The 22,599-nt window shown below is 48.2% G+C and overlaps 4 protein-coding genes across 9 annotated transcripts; 1 reads left to right on the forward strand and 3 right to left on the reverse strand.

The window, feature by feature from the left end:
• The first annotated feature begins 547 nt into the window (after positions 1 to 547).
• Positions 548 to 18,272, forward strand: INTS11 (integrator complex subunit 11). 6 transcript variants are annotated; one of them, XM_080358974.1, is made up of 18 exons: positions 548 to 683; positions 6,555 to 6,636; positions 10,567 to 10,743; positions 11,538 to 11,635; positions 11,880 to 11,953; positions 12,151 to 12,379; positions 12,484 to 12,582; positions 12,671 to 12,705; positions 13,367 to 13,505; positions 13,959 to 14,023; positions 14,659 to 14,848; positions 15,461 to 15,544; positions 15,742 to 15,831; positions 16,046 to 16,208; positions 16,313 to 16,420; positions 16,833 to 16,894; positions 17,034 to 17,176; positions 17,264 to 17,881. In XM_080358974.1, exons 3-18 carry the CDS (start codon positions 10,716 to 10,718, stop codon positions 17,481 to 17,483), a joined length of 1,827 nt encoding a protein of 608 aa, XP_080215100.1. In that variant the 5' UTR covers positions 548 to 683; positions 6,555 to 6,636; positions 10,567 to 10,715; the 3' UTR covers positions 17,484 to 17,881. The 6 variants fall into 6 exon arrangements, with proteins under 6 accessions (XP_080215100.1, XP_080215101.1, XP_080215099.1 ...); XM_080358976.1 differs by lacking the exons at positions 548 to 683; positions 6,555 to 6,636 and adding exons at positions 9,321 to 9,565; positions 18,136 to 18,272 and having other exon boundaries at positions 17,264 to 17,393; XM_080358975.1 differs by lacking the exons at positions 548 to 683; positions 6,555 to 6,636 and adding an exon at positions 8,982 to 9,060.
• On the reverse strand, positions 1,836 to 6,149 carry TAS1R3 (taste 1 receptor member 3; the record flags this gene model as incomplete). The annotated part of the gene is made up of 6 exons (XM_080358756.1): positions 1,836 to 2,803; positions 3,045 to 3,165; positions 3,460 to 3,663; positions 3,941 to 4,720; positions 5,174 to 5,474; positions 5,971 to 6,149. 6 exons carry the CDS (start codon positions 6,147 to 6,149, stop codon positions 1,836 to 1,838), a joined length of 2,553 nt encoding a protein of 850 aa, XP_080214882.1.
• CPTP (ceramide-1-phosphate transfer protein) lies at positions 8,018 to 9,156 on the reverse strand (the record flags this gene model as incomplete). Its single annotated transcript, XM_080358979.1, has 2 exons — positions 8,018 to 8,690; positions 9,035 to 9,156. 2 exons carry the CDS (start codon positions 9,154 to 9,156, stop codon positions 8,168 to 8,170), a joined length of 645 nt encoding a protein of 214 aa, XP_080215105.1. The 3' UTR covers positions 8,018 to 8,167.
• On the reverse strand, positions 18,081 to 21,994 carry LOC308049361 (lysophosphatidic acid receptor 6-like). The gene is made up of 4 exons (XM_080358978.1): positions 21,838 to 21,994; positions 21,296 to 21,401; positions 18,552 to 19,758; positions 18,081 to 18,165 (listed from the first exon to the last, which is right to left on the reverse strand). The coding sequence occupies exon 3, from the start codon at positions 19,621 to 19,623 to the stop codon at positions 18,562 to 18,564; it is 1,062 nt and encodes a 353-aa protein (XP_080215104.1). The 5' UTR covers positions 19,624 to 19,758; positions 21,296 to 21,401; positions 21,838 to 21,994; the 3' UTR covers positions 18,081 to 18,165; positions 18,552 to 18,561.
• Between the last annotated feature and the right edge of the window lie 605 nt (positions 21,995 to 22,599).

Genomic DNA, 22,599 nt, shown 5'->3' on the forward strand with positions numbered 1-22,599 from the left:
AGCGCTTTGCAGCCTGATGGGTAAGACTTACACCACGGTGTATTCATTACCTAAGTTGTTCACAAAGAAAGAACAACCACAGCTTGACGAGGCGCGTTCCCTTTTCGCAGCTTCTACAGCTCAAGCAGCAAAGGGAGAGACAAATTAACAGTCCCTATGGGCGCACCCGTTATAAATGGCACAATCTGCAGGAGGTTTATATAAAAGCCGACAAGAAATTCTTGTGAAGTTTCCCATATTCTCCCTTTCCAATCGTGTTTTTATATGTAGGATGCAAAAAGGGCCAGCCAGCGTTATCCCGGTTGGGTGAATGTTAAATGAACAGAATTCTGGACCCATCTGCAGCCTTTTATTGCGATGGGCTCCAGCAGAGGTGACTGGAGCAGGTAGAGCCCTTTAACCAGCTGCTTTTCCCCTCTTCTCTCCCCTTTCCATCCCACCCTGTGCTTCCCTCCTAAATACACATCAGTGTATTGTGGCTCTAACTCTGTTGCCACAGAGAGAAGCAATAGAGAGAAATTTAATTTGTCCTTCTCTATTTCTGGAATGATGAGCGAAAGTTTAATGCTTCTCTGCTATGAAATGGCAGCACGGAAAGGAGGATTTACTGCTGAGATCTCAAGCGCAACAGGTGTTCCCAAGGACTCGCTGCAGGCTCCGGAAACAACAAGTTCAGTCTTCAGGTCAGTTTTTATTGTCTGTAATCACACTGGGGAGCACTTTGGCCACATTTTCACGTTTTTCCTCAAGTACACCAGGAGAATTTAATTTGCAGGTACCCCAGAAATGTGGGACAGTTGGGTCTGCAGTGCAGCAAAAGCCTTTTTGGTTTTGTTTTAAATATTCACTGCTTTAGATTAATTTGCAAATTCTTTGAGCTGAATTGATGAGTTAACTTCCAATACCATGTAGTGGACAGGTGGAGAAACTTTTATATGAGGAATGAAATAGCAGTAGAGTTTTTTGGCAAAGTGAGTGGGGAAAAGAAAATGTCTTAGCGCTATAACGATAGTTACTTGGTACCGTTAGATGGGAATGTGAAACAATGGGGAAGTTTTCACTTTGGGGTACTATTTGTTCTTGGCTATTTGCTTAATTTCAGTAACATAAAACTAGTTTTTTACCAGTTGTATCAGAGTCCAATTGTACTTTTACCGGGTTTATGAAAGGATAATTAAGATGGCATCGGTTAGAAAGCGTTGGGTCCGGTTGTGTGTATGAATGCAGGGTGTTCTGTGCCCTTTGCAGATGAGATTGTTTCTCTCTGGGGGTCTTCGCGTGGTTTTTTGAGGTGAGAGGAGCTTTATGCTGTGACTTTGGGTTATTGTGATTTGCACATCATTCACTTCCGTGCGTCTTGCCCTCATTTCCATGTTCTTTGCAAGCGCATGTTAATGAAACACAAATGAGTGAATTGAAATTTGAATGGGTAATGTGCTCTTTATATCATGCATACAGCTGCCTTTACATACTGGGGTGGATGTGGTTTTTGTGACAAAGAAGTCAAGAGAAAAGTATCATTAGTTAATCACCAGGATTTCTAGTTGTGTTCTATAATCTCACACCTTTTCAGGTGATTCCCTCTGCTTTTCAAGTTATTAATCCTGTGCTGTTGAATATATTTGACAGTTCTTTTGGGTGCTGAAATGGGTGGTTAACTACGGAAAGGACGGGTGGCTGGGAGCATTTTGCTTTAGCCCTGTGCTTTTGCAGCTTAAAAATTCTGGTCTTAGCACTCAGGTCACAGGACAAGGCGACGTTTGGTGATTGTGCCTGGGACTGTAGCTTATAAAGTCATCGTAAACAGAATTATATCATTTAAATACAGGCAGCTTCTACTGAGGAGCAGGTGACAATGGATCTGGTTTATTGTGTGTTTGTTGGGAGTCCTTCTCTGGCTCCTCCTTGATGGAATTCTGGAAATAATCCACTGTGTTCATATCAGGCTTAAACAAGATGATGTAGCATTTAGGGATGTAGTAGGTCCCCAAGATCCCCAGACTGGTTGTCAAAACGGTCCCGATCTGGGTAACAGACCTGAGGACCGTCTTCAGCGTGGTGAAAAAAGCCACGAAGAAGATCCAGATGATGAAATAGCTGAGGACGGCGAATGTGATGCCCCTGGCAATGTTGTACGTCTTACCCACCGTCTGGACCATGAAGGTGCAGAGCAGACAGACCAGGGCCAGGCAGCCGTTGTAGCCGTGCATGAGGGCGAAGGCGACCCAGGACCGCGTGTGACACACCAGCAGCACCTCCGTGGGCAGGGACACATAGTCGGACGCAGAATAGTCGGCTCCCAAGCGAAGGTAGGAGAAGCAGAACAAGCCCTGGGTGAGGAGGCACAAGGCAACGAGGAGCCAGGCCCGGCGCTGGGTCACCCAGCGCAAGAAGGTGGGGGCACAGCGAGGGAATTCCGTCACCAGCGCGATCTCCAGGGACTTGATGAAGAAGGTGGAGAAGCAACCATTGAGGCAGAGGGCGTAGACCATCTGCTGGATCGCGCAAAGCTGGTCACTGGGCTTCCCTATGTAGAGGCAGCAGCTGAGAGACAGCAGCAGGAGCGAGAACAAGGCAAAGAGGCTCCGTCTGCCCCCAGAAACCTGCACGAGGGGGGTGTTGAGGTTCTTGTAGAAGAGCGCGGCTGCCCCGCTGGTCAGGGAGGCGCTCAGGGACATCAGCAGCAGCAGCGCGACGGTCAGCGGCTCGTTCCAGAACAGGTACCTGTGGCCGCGGTCGTGGCAGCGTGTGCTGCGGGCGGGCGCCCACTGGTGCTGCGGGCAGCGGGCGCAGCTCGAGCTGTCTGCGGGGGAGCAGCGAGGGCACCGTCAGCGCCCTGTCCCAAAGGATCCGCGGATCTCCCAACTCTGTTTCCCTTCCCCAAGAAGGATCATCAAAACATCCCAGAATCCCATCATACCCCTCTCTCCTACTCCTTGAGATAAAACTTACGTCTTGCCCTTGTGCGCTCTCAGCTCTGCGAGCTCGACCAGTAGACAGACACAATACAGACAGTTAAATCCACTGGGTTTGTCAGACCTCACCTTCAGTGCTCCAGAAGGTGTTTTCTGGACAATCTGTACAGTCATAGCAGCAGAGCTGGGACCCTTTTATTTGTCTGACTTGTCCTGGTTCACAATGTCTGAAACACTCCGATGTTGGCTCCTGGGCAAAAGGAAGAATGAACATCAGCCAGACGCACCTTATCACCAAACAAACTAACAGAAATTGGTTGTGCTGGGATCCCACCTGTGTCTGAGGCTTAGCCAGTGCTGGAAATACCTTTGTTTAGTGTTGCACAGTGCAGATGGATTGAATATTTGCAGAGGAGCAAGAAGTGGGTCCCACACAAACCTTGCAGGAGCAGCGTGCGGGCTCGGAGCTCCTCATGAGCCGTCCTGCTGAGGCTGCAAATAACTTCATTTTGTGATCATTTATGCCTTTGCCCACTGTCTTTACCTGTTGATCGGTGGTGTGAAACTGGATCTGGGACTTGTTGATGTACAAGGAATCTCCATAGTCACCTACAGGCTGATAGGTCAGCGTGCCGTTTTTCCAGCACCAGAATATCAGCTTGTAGCCGGTGTTGATGCTGTGGGATTGATCAAACCTGAATCTCTGGCCGTTCACCTCGAAGGGGAAGCTATTCATGAAGTGCAGCAGCTGAGGAGAAAAGGCAAATTGACAGTAAATATCGGTACAGTTGATGTTCCTGCTTGGGAGCTGTAACCTAATGCAGCAAGCTCATTTCTGGCTGAAATCAGTTGTCCCTTACGTGGTCTAAAATTGCAGCGAGCAGCCTTCTGGCTCTATTATCTTCCACTCTATTGTTCCAAGCCCGATTAGCAGGAGCCAGAACACAGCCCTGCAGAGGGGTATGTGTGCAGAACATAGAGATTGGGCCAAAAATTGCTGGTATTTTCCCCTGATCTTTCCTCACCTGCCACGGTCTGACGGGTGCCCGTGGACACGGGGGGCGGGCACAGCCCAGTGCGCGGTGCAGCGCGGACGCCACGCTGTACACCGCAGCATAAACTGGCTGTACGCTCGAGTGGCTCAGCACGGGCCAGACGTCGGCCAGCGAGACGTGGTCGCACTGTTTGCAATGCGTGGCCGTCCCGTCGGGGTTCGCGAGGCGGTTGGATTCGCGCGACTCCTGGCAAAATTCGTCCTGCTGAACGGAGGTAAAGAGATGGGCAACGTATTTCTGGAAGCCGGGGACTGTGCCTGCTTTTGTAATAAAGCCCAAAACTGTCCCGATGCTCTGAATGTTTGGGATGGAGGTGGGTATGTCAGACAATAGCCAGGTTTCGGTGCCAATCCAGACTTTCTCGCTCAGTCCCATACTGATGCTGTGTTCCAGCAGGGCCTGGGCTGCCTGGCTAAAGGCAAAAAGGACAATGATGTTGACTTCACTCTTGTTAATTGTCTTAATGGTATCTTCCAGTTGCTTTTGGGCGTTGGGGTCTGCAGGGTCTGTAGGAATGAGCCCCTCAAACGCGACGCAGATGTTGTGATTTCCAGCTACGCTTACGAAGAGCCCCTGGGCTCCTCGGCCGTACTCGTTGTCGCTCCCGATGCTGCCGACCCAGTTCCATCCAAACTCGTTCAGCAGCAGGACCACGGCTTCCACCAAGCTCTTATCGCTGGGGACGGTGCGGTAGAAGGACGGGAACGACTCCGTGTTGCTGAGCCTCTCGCTGCTGGCTCCGTAGCTGACCTGAGAGCCAGAGGAGAGAGAAAGCGAAGAGTAAAGTCAAGGGAAGTGTTCATGGGCCAGATCACTCTCCACCTTCTTGGCTCAGTCTCGGCTGCATCCCAAGGTTCAGTAAGTTTAGCTCAGGGCTTAATTTTCCTGACCATTACACCTCTCTATTGCGGTAACTGAGTGCTTAGTCACAGGTGTGTTTTCCTGGGATCCTCCCAGCTGTTATTCCCATTTCACGTGGGTCACAGGGAGCCTGCGTTACCCCTCTGCTCTCCGCGAGGTTGGACACTCAAGTGTGTTCCAGAGGGGAGTTTAATGACCTGCCTGAGATCCCCCAGGAAACGTGGCAAAGACTGGACTCTGTGCTTTAACAGTCCTGGTTCTAAGACCTGAAGCATAGACAGTGTTGATCCAAACCCGTCCCCCGCCAAAAAGAATTCTTGCTTCTCCAGAGACTTTCTTTACCTGTGGGATCAAGAAGGAGCTGAACAGTTTGGCTGTTACGAGGCAGAGATCTGAGCTGCGTGGCCCAATGACCGCGGTGACGCGCGGCTGGTACTCGGTGTAGTTGCAGAGGACGCCGATGCCCGTTGTGCCGTTTTGGGTCAGAAATAGCAAAGTGGGCTGCAGGGCCACCAGCGGCTCGGAGCAGGTGTCCGACATGTCGTAGCCCAGCGTCACTCCCGGGAGCAGCGACGTGGAGTTGTTGATCTGATCAATAGCGAACTTCATCCCGAGAGCCCATATCAGCCCTTCTGCAAATAACCTGCAGTAAGAGGAGGCGGAATTACATGGTCTATCGGTGCTGTTACAATGGGAATCAGCTTATTTCATATTCTCGAACGTTTTAGCATCTGTTGCCAAGCCAGACGTGCACCTGTCAGCAGAGCATCCGTGTGCTCATGGCCTTTGTACATTTTGTGCTGCGAGTAGAGAGGCTCTGAGCACCTTTCAAATCTAATTAATCTTGCCTGTCAGCAAATCTATCCTCTGTGCATCACAGCAGAACAAACAGAGGTGTACTTCCATCAAAACAGGGTCAGCTGCATCTGAAGTTTTAAGAACACAAAGATATTTTCCATTTCAGGGTGATAAGGGGACGGTGCAGCTCACCAGCACCTCAGAGCTTGTCCTTGTTTCCATCTCACCTTTAACATTCACCTGTGAGACCCTCAGGTGCCATCAGGACCCACTTTTCCTTCCTCTGCCCAGCCCAAGTGACTCAATTCAACACATAATAAGGAACTGAACGTTCCTCTTACCTTTCACACGCCACTGACGTGGGCTCAGATCGTGCCGTCAGGTTTCCCGCGTCCATTCCAAACGGGAACAAGCCCCCCAGGATATAATCCCCTGGCTTTCGGAACTGGGCTGACAGGCAGGTGGGTTTGAGCGCCGCTGCGTAAGCGAAGCTCAAGCACAGCACCAGGTCGTGGACCATTATTTGTCTATTTTGGAGAAAACAGTTCAAAGAAACCTCCTAACGAGTGTGGGAGAGGAACCAGGGGCAGGGGATCCAGCCTCATCCATTCTCTTTAAATACAACTTGGAAAGATTAAAATAATGGGGAATCATTTGTTTAGGAAAATGCATTAAATGTGTAACTCTGTGCTCAGTGGGCAACAGTCAAATCCAACAGGCTGTGAGTGTGTGCGGTTGCAAACCACGGGTCTAATCCTGGTTTCCGTACTTAGCGAGCAGGAGTGACCTGGACGTGGCCTGCACTGAAAGAACCTCACACTTTATTTTGAAACGAGCTCCAGAATAATACGTTGACGTGCCTGAACTAAAGGGTAGTGGTTAGAGACTTACACAGCAGTAATTTCTATTTTGTTTTAAATCCAAGGTCGCCGCATCATGGTGATAACCAAATCTACCCCGGGGCATCGCGAGAACTCGTCAGGCTGTGGCTGTTCCTGGATCGCAAGGTCAGTGATTTATTCCTCAGCTACACGGTGATTCGTGGCAAGTTGTTACTGCCTGATCTAAATTCTTCTCACACTGAGCTATAATGTTATCTTTAGTTTAAAAGCTTTGGTTTAGGTACAATTTCCACAGGATAGTAGTTGCGGTTGCAGCATGGTTTGCGTTTTTTCTCTCTGGTTTGAATGGCAAAAATCAAGTTCCTTTTTGACATTGTCTCATAAGAGGAATATGTTCCCCCAAGCACCACAAAGAAAACACGAATTTACTCCTCAGAAGCATGTTATTCACATAATTTAATGTCCAGTTAGTTTAACCTCCATGAGGTAATAGTGATTTCCTGAATAATTTACTGTTACGTGAGGCCAAACTGCCTGAGATACAATCAGAACATGTTCCAGCCTGTGGGATTCTCCCTCTTTCTCCAAATATTCATGTCGTCTTCAGCTAACAACATAGTGCTTTTTCAGCTTTCAAAGAGCTAAGTAAATTCCATTTTACATACTTTGGTGTGTGTATATATATATACATACACATACTGTCTATAATATACAGTCATTTGCAATAGAAATCATAAATAAGCCTGGTAAAATAGTGATTTACAGTGCAAGTTCAGCTTTCTCCCCAGAGAGAGAAGACATTTTTGTAGGCATTTGACACATACATTTAAAATAAACCTCGTGAACACGATGTAGAAGCTTGGCAGAACAGATCAGGTCCAGCCTGCAGCCTTAGCTGGATATTTAGTATTTTGCAGAACACGCTAAAAACTGTTCCACATCCCAAGAGGGATAAAATAGAGATTAACAGGAAGCAACCAAGAAAGAAGGTCCTGCTTAATGGAACACAAAGGAAATTGGTCTCTTACAGTAACAACATATGTCACCCTTTCCTTCTTTAATCCTAGGGGACACAGAATTAGCAGCAATCATCAGATAAGTGTGTGGCCACAAGAAAAAGAGCTTTGAGATACACATTACTCACGATTATATTTTCCAGGTTAAAGCATAATGGAGGGAAACCCCTCCCAGATCTAATCAAGGGAACAGCTTGTAAACAAAAGTGGCAAAGTGAGCTCATGTGTCATGTAAACGTGTTCAGGCACCACAGCTGAAAGTTGCGCTGTCCCGCAAGGTCCTAATGGTGTAAGTGCACAAAACCTGCTGAAGTTGCAGAGTCTGGCTTAAGAATGAACCCAAAACCTCCTACTCCCAGCCTAGCTGACAGTTGAAGGTGAATCTAGGAGAAAAGAAATCCCTTAAGCACGATAAAGAATGTGTTTCTCTTATTGTAGAGCCGGGGCTCCACAGACACACAGTTATACATATATAGATACCTATTAAAAAAAAAAGGTGCTTTTTTTTTCCTGTTGCAAAGTGAGGCAACCTGAGTAGCTTTGCCAACTGCATCCTGGAAAAGGAAAGGGACAGAGTGACCAGGGACAGAGAACCAGACACTTGTGTGTTTGTGAAAGCAAACACACCTGCTTCGCCCTCCATCTCTCAGAACGTGGCACAGCTCCTCCCGTCCCTCTCGTCACGGGAGGTTGAGCAGGTCGTGCTGGGCAAAGAGCTCCTGGGTGATGTCGTAGACATCACTGATGTGCGGCAGGGCCTCACCCAGCATGGCCACGGCCTCCTCGGCCGTGCCCACGTTCATCACCTCCAGGAAGGCGTTGCGGGACGGCAGCGTGCAGAACGCCACCGTGGCCGCCTTGCGAATGACCCAGGGGTGGTAGGCGGCCAGGGACGCGTTGTAGGAGTCGGTGCAGATGGTGGATGTGCGGGCGTCCTCCCCGGCGGTGCGCAGCCCCTCCAGGAAGAGCTGCAGCCAGCGCAGGGCCCGGTGCAGCCGCAGGACGGTCCGGCAGCCGGACTCGGGGTGTCCCCCGCGCTTCTGCATGTCCACCAGCCCGTTGGCCAGCTCGTACTCCACCATGGACTGCAGCGAGGTGTACCGCTCCCGCTGCTCCCCGCCGCTGTAGCCCTCCATGATCTGCACCTTGGCCACCGCGTCCTTGGTGATGAAGGAGAAGATGGTGCCCAGGCTGTGCAGGAACCTGCCGGTGGGGGAGACACAGGATCACAGAATCATGTTGGTTGGAAAAGCCCCTCAAGATCGAGTCCAGCCATGACCCACCCTGGCACTGCCCCATGTCCTGAGAGCCTCATCTCAATGTCTGTCCAACCCTGCAGGGACGGTGACTCCAGCACTGCCCTGGGCAGCCTGTTCCAACACCCCACAGCCCTCTGGGGGAGAAATCACCCCAAATTTCCACCCTCACCCTCCCCTGGCGCAACTTGAGGCCGTTTCCTCTGATCCTGTCACTCGCTACTTGGGAGAAGCGACCGCCACCCTCCGTGCTACCACCTCCTCTGGGTCCGGCGGCAGAGCAGCACTCACCGGATGAGCCCCCGCCAGCCGCTCAGGTACGGCCCCAGCAGCACCTCCCGCCGCTCGGACACGCACGTCTGGAACGCGGCGAGAACCTCCCGCAGGCTGAACGCGCCCGCAGCGCCCGCCATGGCCGCGCACCCCCGCCCGCCCGCCTCACGTGACCCGCGGCTCCGCCAATCCGCGGCGGGTCTTGGCTCACGTGACCTGCAGCTCCACCAATCCGCGGCGGCCCCGCCCAGGCGGGCGGTTCTGAGGAGCCGGGGACGAGGCGGTGAGAGCGATGGCGGCCGGAGCGGGGACCGGACCGGGCTGGGGTTCGCGGGTCCGGGGCCCGGGGGGTGTGTGCGGGCCGGGTGTGCACTCTGCTGCGGCTTCCGGGGCCGTGAGGGCCGAGGGCTGTCGGGAGCGCCGGGCCGGGGCCTCTGGGCCTGTGTGCGCCACACGCAGGTTTCCCTGTGAGGAAAGGCTGAGGGAGCTGGGGCTCTTGAGCTTGGAGGAGACTGAGGGGTGACCTCAATGCTTCTAAATATATAAAGGGTGAGTGTCAGGAGGATGGAGCCAGGCTCTTCTCGGTGACAGCCAGTGATAGGACAAGGGGCAATGGGTTCAAACTGGAACGCAAAAGGTTCCACTTAAATTTGAGAAGAAACTTGTTCATGGTGAGGGTGGCAGAGCCTGGCCCAGGCTGCCCAGGGGGGTTGTGGAGTCTCCTATGCAGACATTCCAACCCGCCTGGACACCTTCCTGTGTAACCTCATCTGGGTGTTCCTGCTCCATGGGGGGATTGCACTGGATGAGCTTTCCAGGTCCCTCCAACCCCTGACACTCTGGGATTCTGGGATTCCCTGAGGGGTGGGACTGACGGGCCCAGCGGGGTCGGACCTGGACGTGGGTGTTGTGGCTGCTCTGAATAAATAAATAAATCAACAAACACCGGGGAGCAGGAGCGCTTTCCTCCCTTGCCTTCCCACCTGCGGGCTGGCCTAGGCTGCAGTGGTGATGATACCATAAAATCACCAAAGTAACAGACTCATAAACCTACATTTTAATGTTTTAAAAGTAGCATTTCTTATTTAGCACTGAGGGTGTCCCTCTGCAGGTCCCCGCACTCACCAGTTGGTCATACATGGCTTATATTGACAGAGAAATCTATATTCGTTACAATTCTTGACAATCATTAAGGTATTCCCTGCTTATTCTAATACAAGCTGGCTGTTTACGCAGTGCTAAGTAACATCCGCATGTTTCTCAGTTACTTCTCAGTTACCTGTTTTAAAAGAATATGTTGTAACTTTACGTCAATTTTAAGAATAGGGTGTGATTGCCAAGCACAAAGATTGTATGGTTATAAGGTTGGTTGATCTTTAAAGGTGCCTACCTTAATATCCTCCTAAACTATGTGTTCTATAATTCCTTATAATGCAGTTTAATAATTAGAAATATAGGTATCAGTGATGGTGACTACTGGAGGCAAACAGGCCTGAACTTCCAGGAGTTTTTATCCCCTGACTTGTGTTTTCTGGCTGTGTTCCCTCTAGGAAGAAGTTGGGCCTCTGCTTGAGTCTTCTGCCTGAAACACAGTTGGAATGGCGAGTGTGAAAACGGCGCAATCTGCGCTTCTTTTGGCCCCCGTTGGACTGGTTCTGGAATAATTCCCCACGCAGTTTGACATTTAGAGTTTATTAAAATGCCCGAAATAAAAGTCACCCCCTTGGGTAAGTCCAATCTAAAATCGTCCTGAACTATAAACAGTGAAAAGCTGTAGAATTTAGAGTAATATACTGCAATATGTGTTATGTTTGTGCAGCACCCTGACCTGGTTCTTTTCAGTTTGTCACTATCCTCTTGTCTGTCAAGCAAGTGAGACTTGAACAGTCTGACAGCTCTATTTTGATTATGGGATTCGTTAATAGTTACTGGTAAAAGCGTTATAGTATCATATTGTAGTATTAGTTCATTTAACGGTGCTGAAGATCTAAAGGAAGCAAGTTTTTCTTTTTTGTGTTTTTTTTCAAATGAGTTGCACAGAGATGCGTTTGTGTCCTGAGATGGCAGAGGCTGTGCTGAGCAAAACTGCTTTATCCCAATGGATAGTTGTCTGTCTCAGAGTGGACTTAATTAGAGCTTAATGAAGGTCTGTGCTTTCACTGAGAGGCAGAGGACCTGGGAACTTCCATGCTATTTTTTTCCAGATTAGAGATTATTTTGCTCTTACTTGAACCTGTGCAGCTGCGATTGCGCCGCAGTGGGCAGAGAACACGTGTCCTGTGTCTGACCTGTTGTGGGTTTGGGCACTTACTGTGGTTCTGCAGCTGGAGGCTCCGTCCTGAGCTCAGGGCTGGGGTGGTTCACATTTCCTTACCCTCTAACAGATCTTGTTTGGAAGAAAGGATGTAGCCTTGTCCTGCATCAGAAAAGGGAGGTTGCACGGACCTTTAAATGCTTCGTTTTTACAGACTGTAAATACTCACAGAGATGTCTTACTTGTCTGTCTTTTTCTTGCGCCCAGGGGCTGGCCAGGATGTGGGACGCAGCTGCATCCTTGTGTCCATCGCCGGGAAGAACGTGATGCTGGACTGCGGGATGCACATGGGCTACAACGATGATGTGAGTAACAGTGGAGACACCTGAATGTTGCGTAGAGGTGCCGGACTCCTGCACGTAACCGTGATGGTGTTGCCAGCAGCTCCTGCCACATTGCCGACCCTGCTGTTGTCCACTGCATTATTGCAGAGTGCCTTGAGGTGCATCACAGCGCGTTTCCAGTGTTTCTGGTTGTTCATGCCATTGTTTTGTTGCATTAGTAACATAATATTATATTAACCGGCTTTGTTGTTTCATGTCTCTGCAGAGACGCTTCCCTGACTTTTCATACATCACTCAGAACGGGAGGCTGACTGACTTTCTAGACTGCGTGATCATCAGGTGAGAGCCCTTCAGAGCTCACACGGGACACGGGAAAGCTTTGTAAACTGTCCCTTGCAACCCAAACGTATTTTAAGTCCATCATTTATATTTTGTCGAGTTCCTCTATGTCATACAGTGCTTTAAAAAGCAAGATCTGAGAACCAGGCAAGCTAAATCCCCATGCAGCATCTCTTGTATCCTTTGTGACTTTGCAGCCACTTTCACTTGGACCACTGTGGAGCGTTACCGTACTTCAGCGAGATGGTGGGTTATGACGGGCCCATTTACATGACGCACCCCACCAAGGCCATCTGCCCCATCCTCCTGGAGGACTACAGGAAAATCACCGTGGATAAAAAAGGAGAAATCAACTTCTTCACTTCACAAATGATTAAAGACTGCATGAAAAAAGTGGTTGCTGTGCATCTCCACCAGACAGTTCAGGTGAACGGTCGTTCCTGCACACTCTGCAATCAGAGCAGCTGCATTGCTGTGGAAAGCAGAGGAATTTTGTTATTTTTTTCTAAGTGTTCGCACTGTTTGTGCAGGTGGATGAGGAGCTGGAGATCAAGGCGTACTACGCCGGCCATGTGCTTGGAGCAGCCATGTTCCAGATCAAGGTTGGCTGCGAGTCAGTCGTGTACACTGTGAGTACTCACAAGATGTATAGATACTCCTTTTAATGGCCTGTCCCGTCACCCTGGGAATATTAATGGGTTTCTCTTCTTCCATCAGGGTGATTATAACATGACTCCAGACAGACATTTAGGGTAAGTAGGAAGCTGAGTTTTTACGAGTTGTATGTATTTCTGGCAGAAAGCTTTCAGCACAGCTTCTGCTAATACTTAGGGCTTATTAGCATTGATTCTTTGTTAGCAGACATTTAACTGTGTCTTTGCTGGAAAGATAATGCAGTTTTGAATTACAAGGATGAACAGATTTACGTTGATTCTTCCAGAGAGGCCTTAATGCAATCTTCTCTATGCTTGTATTAATTTGTTTTTAAGACTGCATAATAATAGGATTTAGATATTTGAAATGTTTTATTGTCGTGGTGTCTTCTAAATGTATTTACTTTCTAAGAGAGTGCCAATCATGAACTTTAATGTTCATTTTATTTTTACTAGCATATATGAGAGATTTACAATTTTCATACTATTTAGAATAACAATGTATTTAAAACAAGTAATAGACGAGAAGAATTGCTTTTCAAAGCCTGTAGTTTCCATTCTGTGCTGGATTAATTTAAAGCAACGAGAGGAATCCTGATGCTGCCAGAGCTCCTGGTGGCTTTGGACAAGCTGATGTTCACCTGTTTTCCTCTCTGCAAATGGGGACAGTGACATTTTCCACCCGTCTTTGAGACCTGCAGATCAGAAATGCCACAAACTATCAGTGGGATTGCCTTTTTAAAGATTCCTTTTGTTCTAGCGCTGCCTGGATTGATAAGTGTCGCCCGGATTTATTAATAACTGAATCCACCTACGCCACAACTATCAGAGATTCCAAACGCTGCAGAGAAAGAGATTTCTTGAAGAAAGTTCATGAGACTGTCGAAAGAGGAGGGAAGGTACGGCCTTTTCATCATCTAAGTAATGTGGGTTTTTTCCTCTGTGAAGCTCTAATTGGCTCTGTAGCACTCTATAATTATTAATTAACTCAGGCAGCTGTGTGTGAAGCTGAAGGTGTTTTTATATTCCTCACTCTGCGCTTTAAAAGAGAATATCAAACACTTAAACTATGCCAAGAAGAAAACCAAACGATGAGTTAATGAGCCAGTGAGGGGAAATGCTCGGCTTACAGCCTGCAAACCTGGAGCATAAAGGCAAGGCTGCCCAGCCAAGCAGATCAGCGCTTGTCAAATATCAGTGTTTTTCATCCCCAAACTGCAGACGACACATTCCTGCAGAGGAAAAGGTCGGAAAACAAGAGGGAACTGAGGGACTTGCTCAGAAATGATAACACTGCGATACCATTTATATGCTGTTTGGGTTTCACAGACTAAATTATGCCTCAATTGCAGGTTCTTATCCCAGTTTTTGCCCTCGGACGCGCCCAGGAACTTTGCATTTTATTGGAGACTTTCTGGTGAGTGCAGGCTCTGCTGCGCAGGCACCACCTCCTCTTGTCCCCCTCGTGTTGTCCCAGCAGGTTTCTGTGATCCTTTCACATCTGTTTAGCACCAGTGTTGTCATCAGTTTTCCTCTGCGTGTCGGCCATTCTGGCCACAGCAGAATTACTTCTTTATTTCCCATATATTTCCCAGTGTTCCTGACTCTAAGCAGTAAATGCACTGCTCTCTCTCCAGATTCATTCTCTACTCCTCCCTCAATCAATCGTCCTTTAAAATATTGGATCGCATCTTTGCCACAGTGTAAAAGAGTTTTCATGGGAGGGGGAGGAGAGATGAACAAGTATTAAACTTGTGTATAGGCATTGTGTGGAAATGTTCATTAGAATACTAAGTGATACTGCTTTTAATTATTACCCCTACCGCTAATATTTGTATTGGAAGGAAGTTGTAGTGGGTGAGGAGAACTAGACAAAACCAACTTTGGAGTAAGTTAATGCGTAGTGTTGTAGCATTATCAAAATAACTGATTTATAGCTCATTGGGAGCAGGATATGCACAAGAAAATCTTTGTAGCCTACTCAGGTTTATGGATTTTGAGTCAGGATCCTACTCAGGCCCTCACACGTATCTCAAATGCTTCTTTCTACAGGGAAAGAATGAACTTGAAGGCTCCAATTTATTTTTCCACGGGACTGACGGAGAAAGCCAATCATTATTACAAGCTCTTCATCACCTGGACTAATCAGAAGATCCGGAAAACATTTGTGCAGAGGAACATGTTTGAATTCAAACACATCAAAGCGTTTGATCGGGCCTTTGCAGACAACCCGGGACCGATGGTAGGTGGGGGTTAAACGAGGTAAATAGCGCAGATGTGGGGTGTCAGGGGCTGGTTTCACCACACCACACATCCCTTTAATATCAACATCCCATCTCAACGCTTTTATCTGTGTGACTATTACAGATCTTTATTTCAGTAAAGGTAAAATGCCCAGAGAGGGGAAAAATAAAGATTGCATGTTCACAGTATCTATATCTCTGGACCCGACTGAAACCATAATAATTTTTACAGTATATTATTTGAAGTCAGGAGACGGATCCTTTACAGCACCAGCTCTTGCTGCTGGTTTTATTTCTGAGTGGTTTCTTAGGCAGTAGCTGAAAGGAATCTTGTCGAGTGTGTCAGTACCACTATCAAACCCTTCAAAGTTGTTACTGGATGCTGTGGATGCTCACAACAACTTCTTAAAACACTTGTTTAATTTACATGAGAATTAGACAAGCTGGGAAAAAATAAAGTAGCAAAAAATCCCCATTAGAGCTTTGATGTTTTAAGTGTGCTGTGATGTTTATGAGTGGATACCCTCCACCGGTTTAGGATATGTGTATTTTAAGTAATGGAAAAAATCCCTGTTTTCTGTGGTGGTTCTTAGTGCATTTTTGAATTCTAGGTTGTGTTTGCGACCCCGGGGATGCTTCATGCAGGACAGTCCCTCCAGATCTTCAGGAAATGGGCAGGGAATGAAAAGAACATGGTAAGAAAGCGTGTTTCTTTGAGTGATGCTTTGTGTTGATGTGATGGTGCCATCGCTACAGAAGAACAGAGGCTTCGCAGTGAATGCAAGCTGTGAAGAGCACACATTTCCATCAGTGTTTTACTGCTGTGTTTTTATGTTAACAACAGCTGTGCTACACATACAGACTTGGTATATTTTCCTCGTTTCCTTCTCAGGTCATCATGCCCGGCTACTGCGTGCAGGGAACCGTGGGCCACAAGATTCTGAGTGGACAGCGCAAGCTGGAAATGGAAGGAAGACAAATAGTGAGTTTTATTAATATTTTCAAGTGGGAGGAACTTCAGGTGGTAGTTAGAGACCATGTACTTGTTACCGGAGTACACCGCATACACTGAGAATGCCCAAGTAACGTTTTCTTTGGACTAAACACAGAGGAGTTTGGGTCTGTGTGTGTGTGTGTGTTCAGAAGCTGTAGTGACGCCAAGAGGTTCATGAAGCTGTGCTTTGTGCTCCCTGCAGCTGGAGGTGAAGATGCAGGTGGAGTACATGTCCTTCAGCGCCCACGCCGACGCCAAGGGCATCATGCAGCTCATTCGCCAGGCTGAGCCGCGCAACGTGCTCCTGGTCCACGGCGAAGCCAAGAAAATGGAGTTTCTGAAACAGAAAATCGAGCAGGAGTTTCGTACGTATCGCGCTGGTAGTGAGGAGGGGATGGCAGCAGGAGGAAGGCAGCAGAGCCTGGGGCTGCAGAAATGCTCCTCCTCACGCCGTCCATTCCCATTGCAGATGTCAACTGCTACATGCCCGCGAACGGAGAGACCACCACGATCTTCACCAACCCCAGCATTCCCGTCGACATCTCGCTGGGGCTCCTCAAGAGAGAAACAGCAACAGGTGACACATTCTTAATGAACGTATCATCAATAATGTTTAAAAACAAACATGAGCAGCTACCTCATTTTCTACCCATTGCCTGTACATGATGAAAACACAGTCCGTGTGCTTTGACTGGCTTGGTCTGTGAAAACTGGAATTGCTTTTATAAACCCAATTCAAGGAAAATCTAAAGTGGTACGGGAAGAGAGGCGGCAGTTCTGTGCTCCTGAGCAGGGTCCGGTTTGTGTCCAGAGGCTTGATAGGGGTTTAAGCACCAAGTACTTTAACAGCCAGGAGAACAAAGATGTAAAATCGTGGTCTCTGAACCTCAGCAGGGATCCAGAAATCCAATTTATTAAGTCTGATAGCAGTCCTTGTGGGAAAGGTGAGCATGTCGTCATTAACCGTGTCATCTCTTCCCTTGGTTTAGGTCTCTTGCCAGATTCAAAGAAGCCAAAGCTGATGCACGGCACCTTAATGATGAAGGATAATGTAAGTAAAGAAGTTGTCGTGTTTGTCTGGTGTCCTCTTACCTGCTGGACTTGTGCAGCGATGAACACAACCTGTGTGCAGCTGAGCCTCCGAAGGTGCAGAGAACTGGCGGCTAAGGGCTCTGTGCTTTTCCCCGTAGAGCTTCCGCCTGGTTTCCCCCGAGCAGGCGCTGAAGGAGCTGGGACTCACGGAACATCAGCTGCGCTTCACCTGCCGCGTCCACATCCAGGATCCGCGGAAGGAACACGAGACCGTGCTCCGTGTCTACAACCACCTCAAAGGGTCAGTCTGTTCTTGGTGGACTTGAGCTTGGACTTCTTAGTGTGCGTGGCCCATCCAAAATAAATCATTTACCTTCTCTGTTACCAGGGTCCTGAAAGATTATTCCGTGCAGCATCTCCCTGACGGCTCCATAACAGTCGAGTCCATTCTTATCCAGGCCACGGCGCACTCGGAGGATCAAGGAACCAAAGTTCTGCTTGTGTCCTGGACTTACCAGGTAGGAACACTCGGAAACACACTTTCCAACATCCCTGATCTGAACTCTTCACAGTCCCAACCTCTCCTACCCTGGCGGTTGCTCCGGTGAGTCTTTATCACTCCATTTTTGAAACAGGCAGATGCTGCCCTTTCCTTTATCATTTTAGGTTTAGTACAAATTGTTTTACAGGAGCTTTTGTGAATCACTTTTCTCTGGGACAACTGAACTCAAGACTCTTTAGTAACAACACTTACTACAATTACAATTAATAACAATCACATTTGTGTTTTGAGGACACTGTAGTATCCAGGTTCTAAACGCCTGCCTGTATCACTACTCTAATGCAGAGCGTTGTATTTTACACTGTATTTCTTGGGTGTAAAAGTTAACCAACCAGCAGAAATCTCATAACACCAACTGCAGTGAGATTAGACACTTGTTACATTTTTTGTCTTTCAAAAGTACACATTCTAGGGCTCTATTTTGAAATGCTTTTACAGCAAGGAAATGCCATCTTAAGTGTAAAGAACAAAACTATCAATAGTTCTTTATCGTTTCAAGAAAGAATTTCACTTCCCTGATTTTGAAAGAACACCCAGAAATGCATTTGTGCTAACTCGCTGCCGTGTTTGAACACTGCAAACATCAGATTCTGCCGAACCCAAGAATTATTTCAGCTATTTCTAGGTACCTGTTGAATTTCTTGCCCCAGTGGGTAAGTGGAAGATGCATCCATCCTGTTTCTCTGTGTTCTCTCCAGGATGAGGAGCTGGGCAGTTTTCTCACATCCCTGCTGAAAAAAGGGCTTCCCCAGAGCACGGCCTGAGCGGCAGCGCCGCTGCCAAGACACCTACATTTTATTTTGTTTACATTGTCAATGTTTTTTCCTATTTTAATAAAGCGATTACAGTGTTTGTCCAATTACTGCCGTGATGGTCTATATTGTTTAGCTGCGATCTTCTCACATTAGAAACCTGTCCGAGGGAGGCCCAAGGCCTGTCAGACAATACAGCTCTCCAGGTGCTGTCCCAGTTGGCTCATAAAAATACACAGCTAATAAAAATATACAGCACTTCCCTCCAGTCTTGCCTTGGTGTAACACCCGCTGTGTCAAAGGCACTGGTTTCCGAGGTTTGTTTTCAAATAAACAGTAGGAAAGATGAAACCTGTACTTACTTTACGTAGATCAGTTGATGCCATCTCTGCGTTTCTTGTTTCCGTGTCTCTGGTATAGTTTGTACACATAGGAGGTCTCCCTGTGGTTCTGGTCGTAGATCGTGTAAACCCTTTCAGACCTGAACCGGAGCCTGAGGTTGAAGCTCCAGCGCTTGCTGGAAGAGGTAAAATAATACAGGAGGGGGTTGAGGCAGCAGTTGACGCTCACGAGGGCCAGGGTGACCCTCCGCATTTTGTAGATCAAGCTGGTAAACGACTTATTCTGGATGACCCGGATTCTCATTAAAAAGTGAAGCAAGTGCGTGAGGTGATACGGGAGAAAGCACAAAGTACAGATGGCCAGGATGATGTAGATGGTGCTCAGCGCCTTCCTCTTGCGGACGCTGCGCTTGATCCGGGAGATCCTCTTGGCGATGAGCGGGTAGCTGATGAGAATGATGGAAAACGGGATCACGAACCCAAAAACCAAGGCCAGGATGTTGTAGGGAGCCATGCGGTAAGTCCAGCAGCTCGAAGGGAAGTTCTCAAAACACGCTGTCGCGTTCCTCTCGCCGCTGTTGTGCAGAGGACCACCCAGGATCAGAGGAACCGTGACACTCAGAGCCACCACCCAGAGGGCTGCGACCACCGCCACGTAATGGGCGGCTCTGATGCGGATGTAGGTGAAGGGGTGCAGCACCGCGATGTAACGATCGACGCAAATGCAGGTGAAAAAGGCGATGCTGAGGTAGATGTTGATATAATACAAAGTCCCGGTGACCCTACAAGCCACGTCCCCGAAGATCCAGTTGTTCCGGTTCAGGTGGTAATGAATTTTAAAAGGCAACACGCAAACGAACAAGGTGTCCACCAGCGCCAGGTTGATCATGTAGACGTAGGAATGAGCCGTGTGCTCTGCTCTGCAGGACAGGCAGTACAGAGCCACCACGTTTTCCACCAGCCCCAGCACGAAGACAATGCTGTAGATGACAGTAAACAAGGAATACTGGAAATCCGCATCCAAACTGGATTCTGAACTGGCGTTGGCAACGGTCTCATTGGAGACTCCTCCAGGGCAGGACACACCTGCCATGATTTCTGCAGGGATTAAAGTCTTAAACCAGCCCTAACCTCAGTGGACTCTGGAGGTTTATTTCATCTCGAGTGGGGAAGAGCTGAAGTGAAGCCCGTGCTTGGTGTATTTATTAACAGATGGAAAGCGCTGTTGCTGTAAAGAAAGAATAAATCATTTAAAACACGAGCATTTGAATTCACACAGTAGATAGAGCATTTACTGGCCTGAAAATCATCGCGAGGTGACAGTGTTGCAATAACAGAGGTGGCGATTCCCCTGCTCCCGCAAGAGACACGCAGTGCAGTGCAGTTTCCTCCATCAAATATCTAATAAATAATAATAAATCTGAGCAACTAAGCCAGACACAAACACCTAAAGAGAAGCCTTAAAGGCGGTGGAGAAATTAAACCAGCTACAACAGGCACCAAGGTCCTGGAGTTGAGCCACTGACCACACAAAGACACAAAGGTTGTTGGGTGCTTTCCAAAGGAAGCGCTCAGATCACACTTCCTCCCAAGAGCGGTTTATCTAACGAAGTCAAAAGCAGCTGAGATGACAACGGGGAGACTAGAAAGGAAAAATAACCAGTTTTGCTCTAATTTGGCCAAGGACACGTCTCTGCTCACCTGGGCAAAGGGCTGCACACAGACCAACACAACCCAGGCACGGCTCGGCCGTCACTCCACACAGCACAGGACTTGAAACAACCTTCGTTCTCAGAGGTTTGCCAGAGCAAAAGCCACTGAAAATCTCACTTTTCTAGGTTCTACCACCAGGTAAAAGCTCCACGACACACACGAGGAATTTCTGCAAATAGCACGTTAACACAAACCCATTTAAGCTCAACCACAGGAGCCGTGGAAAGGGGGGATAGTAAATCACTGCCGTGGAGTATCTTACGAGTCAATTATAAGTTGGTCTTCTACCCGGTTCCACCTGCACTGCAGGACCCCCCATGTACATCAGTGTGAATGAAAATATGCTCATTTTCTGTGGGAGGTAACAAGTGACAGAGCCAACGACTAAACAGCTATTTTCCAAGTCACTTTTCTCTTAGAATAACACACCATTTACTTATCTACCATTTCAAAAGCAGAGTCTGATCACATCCCAGCTCCCAGGGTTGTTTTCTTGGTTGGTTATTTTTCCTTTGAGGCGAGAAGGCTGTTGTTTCTGCCACCCAAAAAGCAGCAGCAAGTTCCCGTTCAAAGTTATTTCATTTACAAAAACACAGCAACACACACATCAGAGTTGCCACTGGATTTTGAGTTCATTAAATTATCAGAAATGTTTTCATATAAGCTCACGCTTGAGTCTTTCAACTCTGGTCAAGCGGGAGGTTTTTCTGGTTTTAAAGCATCACTGTCACCCAAAGATCTCCCTGTGTATTGGGTGTCCAAGTGGAATAAATTGAAGACAATTAGTGATGCAACAGCATAAAAAGGAGAGGAATTATAAATAACCCCTGATAAAAATAACAAGTATTAATGACAGACATAAAAAATTATTCAGATTAGGGGTACAGTTCGGAAACATCTGCAGAAGCATCAGGAGCAGGTATTTTTGCTCTATTAAATAAAAAAAGGCTGAAGCAACAGTCAGCTTGATTAACACCCTGACAGCATTAGCATTGCTTTGGGTTCCTGCCCTGTAAGGATGCGTAATAAATTGAGTTAGCAAGCCAGCTTACCAGAGCTCAGCTCATTGTCTCCTGCACAGCAGCTGCAGTTGAGTCTCCCCGGAGCGTCCTCAGACCCACGAGGCTGCGCTGAGCGGGGCTTTGGAAACACATCGCTCTGCAGAGAGAAACCACAGGAAGGAGTGAAGACGAGCGGCTGCCGCTCGCGTCCGGCCGGAGGTGTCACCCCCGGCTGCGCTTTCGCTTCCCCCGGCGCGGGGATGAGCCAGACTGCGCTGCCGCTGCTGTTCACACAAACCACAGCCTAAAACTGTACGGGCACGTTCGGGTTTGATGCCACTCGTGTTGAAAAATGGCAGAATGATGCGGGTTGGAAAAGCCCCTCAAGATTATCGAGTCCACCCATTCCCCACCCCAGCGCTGCCCCATGTCCTGAGAACCTCATGTCCGTCTGTCCAACCCTCCAGGGATGGCGGCTCCCCCACTGCCCGTCCACAGGCACTCAAGAGGCCGCTAAAATTCTTCCTTTATTTATGTGAACGCAATAGCCTGTGTCACTGTGAACTGCCACTTAACAACCAACATCCCCTCACCAGGCCGAGCGGACAAACTGCCTTTCTCTGTCCCTCTTCTCTCGGGGACAAAGGGGACGTTAATGACAGTGGTGCCAGGCACCTCAGCTGCACGTCGCTTCCACCACAGGACGGTGTTCACACCAGCTGCTGTTTCTTTTGTGAACTTCAGTCAAAATCTTCATCTTCTTCCCTGTAACCTCGAATGGCCATTTTATAATCAAAACATCTGGTGTCATTCATTCGCAAGAAATTAAAAACCAAAAACCACACGTTACCCAGCGCGTGAGGAGGGAAGAGCAGGAGGTGGCGAGGAGCAAACCAGAGCCCAGCGCGAGGCCGACTCGCTCGTGGAGTTGTTTCTGTCTCACCAGCCCAGGCTGTGACCACTAAAACTGGTTTTAAGTGATCTCAAGGGAACTTTGCTCTATAACACGCGACATCTGAAGGGACACGACTTTGTAGAAGGGAACGGGATAATGGAAAAGCCGCTCCAGCTCAGTAAGATGGTGAGGAGGAGAGGAAATGGACTTTCAAAGGCTGTTTCTGCAGGTGACAGCACCAAGCAGTGCGGTCATCCCTTGCACCACGCGGTACAAGGTGGGGTCAGAGAGGAAACGCTGCGCTCTCCTCCTTTCTGAGCCTGCGTCCTTCCCACACACACACAGCAAAAGGGGAAAAACCCCAATATTAAAAAACAAACCAAAAATCTCCTTCCTCCTCCTGTTTGGGACAGGTACCAGAACCTCCGAAAAAATACTGATTAAAAGAAAGCAGTTATCT

The sequence above is a fragment of the Nesoenas mayeri genome (genome assembly GCF_963082525.1).
Source record: "Nesoenas mayeri genome assembly, chromosome: 24".
Lineage (NCBI taxonomy): Eukaryota > Metazoa > Chordata > Aves > Columbiformes > Columbidae > Nesoenas > Nesoenas mayeri.